This window comes from Lactuca saligna, chromosome 9, assembly GCF_052625555.1.
Source record: "Lactuca saligna cultivar CGN05327 chromosome 9, ASM5262555v1, whole genome shotgun sequence".
NCBI lineage: Eukaryota > Viridiplantae > Streptophyta > Magnoliopsida > Asterales > Asteraceae > Lactuca > Lactuca saligna.
In genome coordinates, this window is record NC_136425.1 from 61,206,439 (window position 1) to 61,213,897 (window position 7,459).

At 35.5% G+C, this 7,459-nt stretch overlaps 1 protein-coding gene and 1 pseudogene across 1 annotated transcript; both read left to right on the top strand.

The window, feature by feature from the left end:
- The first annotated feature begins 1,270 nt into the window (after positions 1–1,270).
- On the top strand, positions 1,271–2,946 carry LOC145015108 (UDP-glycosyltransferase 88B1 pseudogene; annotated as a pseudogene).
- A 2,758-nt stretch (positions 2,947–5,704) lies between these two features.
- Positions 5,705–6,812, top strand: LOC145018485 (DNA polymerase epsilon subunit B-like). Its single transcript, XM_078976363.1, has 4 exons — positions 5,705–5,782; positions 5,916–6,020; positions 6,165–6,245; positions 6,333–6,812. Exons 1-4 carry the CDS (start codon positions 5,759–5,761, stop codon positions 6,372–6,374), a joined length of 252 nt encoding a protein of 83 aa, XP_078832489.1. The 5' UTR covers positions 5,705–5,758; the 3' UTR covers positions 6,375–6,812.
- Positions 6,813–7,459: the final 647 nt, after the last annotated feature.

Sequence of the window (7,459 nt, forward strand, 5' to 3'; positions counted from 1 at the left end):
CAGGAGACCTCAATATGAGTCTAACATGCCCTGCCCGACCCTCAGCTCATATCTGACATACTCCAGGGTTTGTTGGCTACCGTACGGAGCACTATAACCTCAACCCTTCCCACACAACATGTCGACATGTAACATATAAATACACATACATATAATCAGAAAATATCACAGGTAGTGCTACAGATCTACCAGACTAGCATATCAAACTAGCATGCATATTTAACTCATACTCGACATATCAATAACTACTAGGATATCAATCCAATGGGCCAGTCTTGGTGCCTTCGACCCCTAAGTATAGTGAGGAAAACTCACCTTATAATGTCGAACACTGAAAACCTCCGATAACTAACTCACCGTAAATCCCGAACTATCACAGTAAATGAACACTAATCAACAGTTGGAATATCAATCTTGGCTAATGGCCCAAACATAAGGTAATAGTCCATTTTACCCTTTCCCTAATTTGGGCCAAGGCCCAACTCCAAATCCTTGATCCAAAGGCTCAAATATACAAGGTCCATAATTGGCCTAATTTTCCAAATTGGGCCAAACTCCTTATTAGGCCTTAGCCTGAGGTCCAACTTGGCCCAAACTTATGATATTTATACTTATATGTTTTTTATGAATGCATGTATGATTTTTTTTATAAAATCGTAAGTAAAAATATATTACACTTTAACGGGAGTAATCTTAACGAAAGTTGTAGTAGACCCAAAAACGAAAACGTGGATATAAAGATCATTAAAATTTTATATCGTATGAAGAAGTTATGACATTCACAACACAAGATCTAAGCCAAAACATAAGACCTACAACCAAACAATTGAGGTCGCAGTGGACATAAGCATCAACAGCTCAAAACACATCATCAATGATTGTCTCATGTAAGATATTGTGAGAAAAACCGAAATAAATCATTCATAATTACTGAATAAGTACAAAAATAAAAATGATATATTTTGAAACAAAAAAAAAATATTAATGACTAAATGTGTACAAAATGAGAAATATATTACCCTATTAAGTTATTTTTCCTGATTAACATGAAATAACCGATCATAAAAATTGAATGTCTACAGTTTAATAATTTAAAAGAGTAAATATGAACGGAAAAAAAAAAAAACTCAATTATCAACTATATATACAAATAAAAAATATATTGTCTTCGAGATAAAATCCTGTAAACTAAGATTTTATGAAAGTATCTATGCGATGCTTTATTTCTGTAATAAAATTTCTTCCAAACCTAATGGAGCACTATAAAACGACATTCAATTAGAACAACGATTCACAAATTAACCATTCTAAAATGGAAAGTGTGGTGGTGATGCTCCCGTCCTTAGGAATCGGCCACCTTATCTCAATGGTGGAGCTCGGCGAACTCATTCTTACCCACGACCCTACATTCACCATCACCATCCTCCTTACTCCGGCACATTACGAAACAAAATCCACCGCAAACTACATCAAAAACGTCACCTCCACCACCCCATCCATCACCTTCCACAACCTTCCTACCCTCCCTCACCCACCTGATACCTCCACCCATTTCTTCGATCATGTTTTCCAAATAAGCAAACTCTACAAACCCATCATTAGAGACACCCTCCAAACCATCTCGGAGAAATCAACCATTAAAGCCGGAATTCTTGATTTCATGTCGAACGATGCTTTTGAAGTCTGCACAAGCCTCAACATACCAACGTACTACTTGTTCACCGGAAGCGCTTTTGGCCTCAACATTATGCTGTACATGCGGACACTCCATGAGAAGATCTCTGAGAGCTTTAAAGATCTAAGAACTTATATCCAACCACCGGGAACACCGCCCATTTATTCTCTCGACATGCCGATGACGATGTACGATAGAAACAGTAATTCTTACAAAAGCTTACTCAGCGTATCAGAAAACATGGCCAAATCCAGTGGTATTATCGTGAACACGTTCGCAAAACTTGAGCCAAAAGTCATGAAGGCGATTGCCGACGGCGAGTGCATACCGGACGGCCCAACTCCGCCAACTTACTACGTTGGGCCACTGATTCGAGACAATTCCGACGACAATAGTGGGGATAAGTGCTTGAAGTGGCTGAATTTGCAACCCAGTAAAAGCGTGGTGGTTCTCATTTTTGGTAGTATGGGTAAGTTTAAGAAGGATCAGTTGAAAGAAATGGCAAAAGGGCTAGAGAAAAGCGGGCAAAGATTCTTGTGGGTGGTCCGGAGTCCACCGCCGGAGAACCAAAAAGTGCATGAATTTGCACTGAAAGAGCCGGATCTTGATGACTTACTTCCGGCGGGATTTATAGAACGGAATAAAGAGAAGGGTTTGGTAGTGAAAAACTGGGCACCACAAGGTGAAATACTGAGACATGAATCAGTGGGTGGATTTGTATGTCATTGTGGGTGGAACTCGGTTCTTGAAGCTATGCATAACGGAGTGCCATTGGTGGCATGGCCGTTATATGCCGAGCAGAAGATGAATAGGGTGTATTTGGTCGAGGGAATCAAGGTGGCGCTGCCGTTGCAGATGGGGGAGGATGGGTTTGTGACGGCGGAGGAGTTGGCAGAGAGACTGAGGGAATTGATGGAGGAAGATAGTGGAAAGAAGTTGAGGGAACATGTTTCGGCGATCAGTGAGAGTGCTAAAGCTGCGGTGATGGATGGTGGTTCTTCCCGAGTTGCGGTGGCTGAGTTCGTCGAGTCACTGAAATCAGTACGAGTCTAGCGACAATAACTCGTCGTGGAGCCCGTACGCATAGTGCCAAGACTCTTTTATGAAGTAGGTGTAGTTAGTTTGGTTCGTTTTCTGCTATCACTGCTATCACGTGGACTTTAGTCTAATGCAACTACCCAATAATTTCATGGTTGTTAACTTGTCTTTGTTATAAAGTAAAGGCAGTATATTTAAAAGCTAGAATATTTATATATTATGATATTTCTTTATGGCATTATCCTTATATTTATTTCGATCGATTAAAGTCACGGCATAATCAATATATTTATTTTGATCAATTACACTAAATGTTTTCTAAATGAAATTTTTAGTACCACAATTGTTATAGAATTTAATTTTGTTCAAAAAACTTCTCATTTATTTGATTGTATATTAGAACTAGCTAAGACAATAATGAGAAACAATTTCAGAAAACGAAATACGACTTCATAAAGTGCATACAATACTATGTAGTTAAATGGAGGATGTGTGTTGAAAAACTTGCTACTAATGGTAGCGACAAGTTTTATGAAAAAAAAAGTATTAGCTTTTGAAAGTATAAAATTAGATAAAAATATCATAATTCAAAAACCCTTAAAAGCTACTTGAGTAGATTTTAAATTTATAGATTTTAGTTTAAAATAAAAGTCACAAAAAATTTTAAAAAAAACATGGTCCCATGGTTTTCGAAAATGGCTTGGTGATAAAAACTTTCAAAAACGCTTCAAATATGGACACTTGATTTCAAAACGTTGCAACTTTAATGCCTGAAAATTGAAATGATAAATCTACCATTTCATAAAAATCAACACATCATTATCCCTTTACTCTCTCATATTATCCCCTCGTGAACACTGAACGAAGGTGTTGGTGATGGTGGTGGCAGTAGCTGTAGCTGAAGGAGATGGTGGTGGTGGCACTGGTTAAAGGTGGCGGCGGTGGTGGTAGTTGTTGAAGGTGGTGATGATGAGGGGGGTTGTTGAATGTAATGCTATAGTATGTTGAAGATAGTGGTGCTATTGGTCGAAGGTAGCGTTAACGAAAGTGGTGTTGGTGTATGTTGAAGGCGATGATGGTGGTAATGGCAGTGGCTAGAGGTGGTGGTGGTGTTGGTGGTGGCCGAAGGCGGTGATTGTAGCAATGGTTAAAAAATGATTAACTTGTCATTTTTTGAAAAACACAAGGACCATTTCTGAAATTTTAACAAGAGCATATTGTTCCTTTTAAAAAAAGTAATCGCGACAATGACAAATGGTAATGTTATAAAAAGCACCATACAAGTCATTTTCTGAAACCACATGGACAGGTATGAAGCATTTATGAAAATTTGACTAACAATGCTATTATTTGAAAACGATAGAGACCATTTTTGAAAACTGGTCTCACTTTGCACTTTTCAAAAACAATAAATGATATTTGTTTACGAAATAAAATAAAATAATTAAACTGCAAAGATCAGAAATAAAATAAAATAGTTAAACTGCAAAGATCAGGTCGACATCTCAATAAGAATTTGAGCATAAACAGACGTATTGGTACCATTTTCACACATAGTACTGGTACTATACAAATCAACTTCCAAAGGTTTGTCATGCTTGCGGCGAGTAAGGCTAAGGCCATTTTATCGTAGAGTTGAAGAGGGGGACTAAGATGTTAACCAACACCGGTTTTTAAGAAAGGTATGTGGATCCTATTGTCCGAGAAACATTGGATTTTCTTTTATCATCCATGGTTCATGCTCAATGACATGGTGTAATCCCATATCATATCAAACTTTATTTAAAAAAAATCATTATCGATTAAAAACAACGTCAAATAAGCACCAATCGTAGGCCCATATGGAGTAAATTGTATGTAATTAGTTAGCAGAGAAACAGGCCCACCATGAGTTCCCTTCATAATTAGCTGAATTATCCATTCACGTGACGTCTAGGTGCGTGTCTCTCACCTCCATTTTCAACCCTAAATGAATCTCATCATGTTGGCTTCCACGGTTTTCGATCATAATATTTAGCTGATTATTATTGTTATTTTATCAAAACTTATGGGTGTTTGGATAGGAAAAAAAGAGGGTGATTATTACTTATTGCTTATTCCCACTGCAATAAATTAAGTTTAAGTGTTTGTATAAAATCATTAAAAATCAGCTTATTGTGTTAGAAATAAACTAAAGACAAAATTGCAAAAATGATTCATGCGGTATGCATTTTTTGGGGTTTCAGTTCAAACCTCATTTTTTTTTGGATTCATGTTCCTTTTGGCCTAGTTTGAACGTAGAATTGGTTCCCGGCTTAACTTCCGTTAAGTTGTTGCTATTAACCCCCTCATGTGCCTCTCATATGAGGGTATATTTGTCTTTTCACTTCTAAATGACCATTTTTACACCTAAAAAAATATATCCCCTTTTAAAAAAAATTAATACCTATTTATTTATTTTAATAATTAAAAAATGAAAGAGGTCTCTCTCTAATTCTTCATTTGATAGTGAATTATCCGAATTTGGTAGCTGTGATGTTATCTCTCTCTATCTCTCTCTCTCTCTCTCTCTTTCTCTCTCTCTCTCTCTCTCAACACTTTATTTTTAGCAAATTTGAAACTCTTTTGACATTATTTTTGGTATTTATTCCTTGTAGATATCTAAAATTCAATCTCTAGTTGGACGAACTGGAGTATGTTGGGTAATGGGTGTCATATCTCAATTAGAAGATGGCCATTTCTACTTAGAAGACCTTACAGGAGCTATTGAAATCAATCTTTCTCATACAATATCCTTAATCACTTAATTTCTTTTCTTAATTGTTATGTTACAGACTTACAGTGGATTGATTGCTTGAAAGAGAATTAAGTTACGATGAAAGTTATTTAAAGATGGTAATCTATAAACTCACACATACATGAAATGATCTATTAGCACTTCATACAATCATTATATAAAAGCAACACTACTAATGTCATACAGTGACATGGTTTTTCCTTAACATTATTTACAAAATAACAACAGGATATTTTTCAGAGAACACAATAGTTTTAGCTCAAGGGGAAATGCTACTAGATGGTACTTTTCAAGTAAGTCTGATTATATTTATACCCTTTCACTAAACCTTATTAAACTTGTTCACTAACATCAAACTTTAAATCATATGTTTGTGATTAATCCATAGTTTTCATGGACTCATTTTTATTCTTGTTTGTTATCCAGGTTCAAACATTTGGTTTTCCACCATTAGAAGATAGAGAGAAGTCAGCCTCATTAGTCACACGACTTGATTATTTTGGTGGTGGGATCCTTGCAAAAGAAGACATCGTATCCTTCCTAGGCCTTTAATTGGTTTAGTTCACTTCAAATAACTATAATCTAATAACCATGTCACTCATATTTTGCTTAATATTACACTCAACTTCTAGGAAAAAAAAAGTTTTGGAAGTTTCTTTGATTTCTTTTCTCCAGATTAGACTTGCAAAAATGGAATTAAGGACAGTTAATGAAATGTTTGTTATATTGTCTGACATTTGGCTAGACCATGAGGAGGTATAAATTTGTATAAATTCTCTTCTCTGTGTAATGTTTCACCTTTTTTCTCATTTTATGAATCAAAGTTGTTTTTTCCACGGGTAGGAGATGGGTACGTGGCAACGAACTCGATTGTGTTCATCGTAACGGTTTCATAGAGAGCTTAACTGGGTCCAAAATTCAAATTCAACAAGAAACCATACGAATCTGAACAAGACAAATTCCATGATGACGGGTCTGTGATGGCAAGATGAATACCAGGGTTGGAGATGGTGGTTGAAAGGTGGTGTATGGCGGTGGTTTGTGTGATATGCTTGAAAGATGAAGACGTTGAAGATGATGAAAACGGAATTGGAGGTTTGTGGCAGGGAAATAGTGTGTAATGTGTATGTTTCTTCAGGTTTACCACAAAACGAGAGAGAGAGAGAGAGAGAGAGAGAGAGAGAGAGAGAGAGAGAGAGAGAGAGAGAGAGAGAGAGAGAGAGAGAGAGAGAGAGAGAGAGATCTTTTATTTTTTAATTATTAAAATAAATAAATAGATATTAAATTTTTTTAAAGAGGATATATTTTTTTCAGGTACAAAAATAGTCCCTTAGAAGTGAAAAGACAAATATACCCTCATGTGGGAGACACATGAGGGGGTTAACGGCAACAACTTAATAGAAGTTAAGTTGGGGGACCAATTGTACGTACAAACTAAGCCAAAAGGACCATGAATTCAAAAAAGTCGAGGTTTGGACTGAAACCCCAAAAAATATGTACCACACGGACCATTTTTGCAATTTTGTCTAAGCTAAATAAGTTAATTTTAATAAGCACCCCCCTCTCCATATTGCTTACTGCTTATTCTCACAACAAATCCTAACTAATAAATAAAAATACTTTTGTCACCTGTCCTCTCATCCATCATTTTAACACATGTCATTTTTAAGGAATCTTAAAATTGTTATTTTCCACTTGTTATTTTTTTAACATTTCAATTTTTTTAAAATAAATTTCCCAAAAATTCTAATGGGTTAGTTATATATAAAGTTATCATTCTATTAATTTGATAATAAATTCTCTTAAATGCGCCAAACAATTTGATTTCTTTCATAAATGTTTCAAAAAATTACATTTTGTTATGGTAAAGCATTATTTTATAAAATATTTAATGTTTATATATATTCATATTAAAATTTTATTTTTAATAAAATCCGTGTAATACACCCCCTTATATCATTTTAAGGATA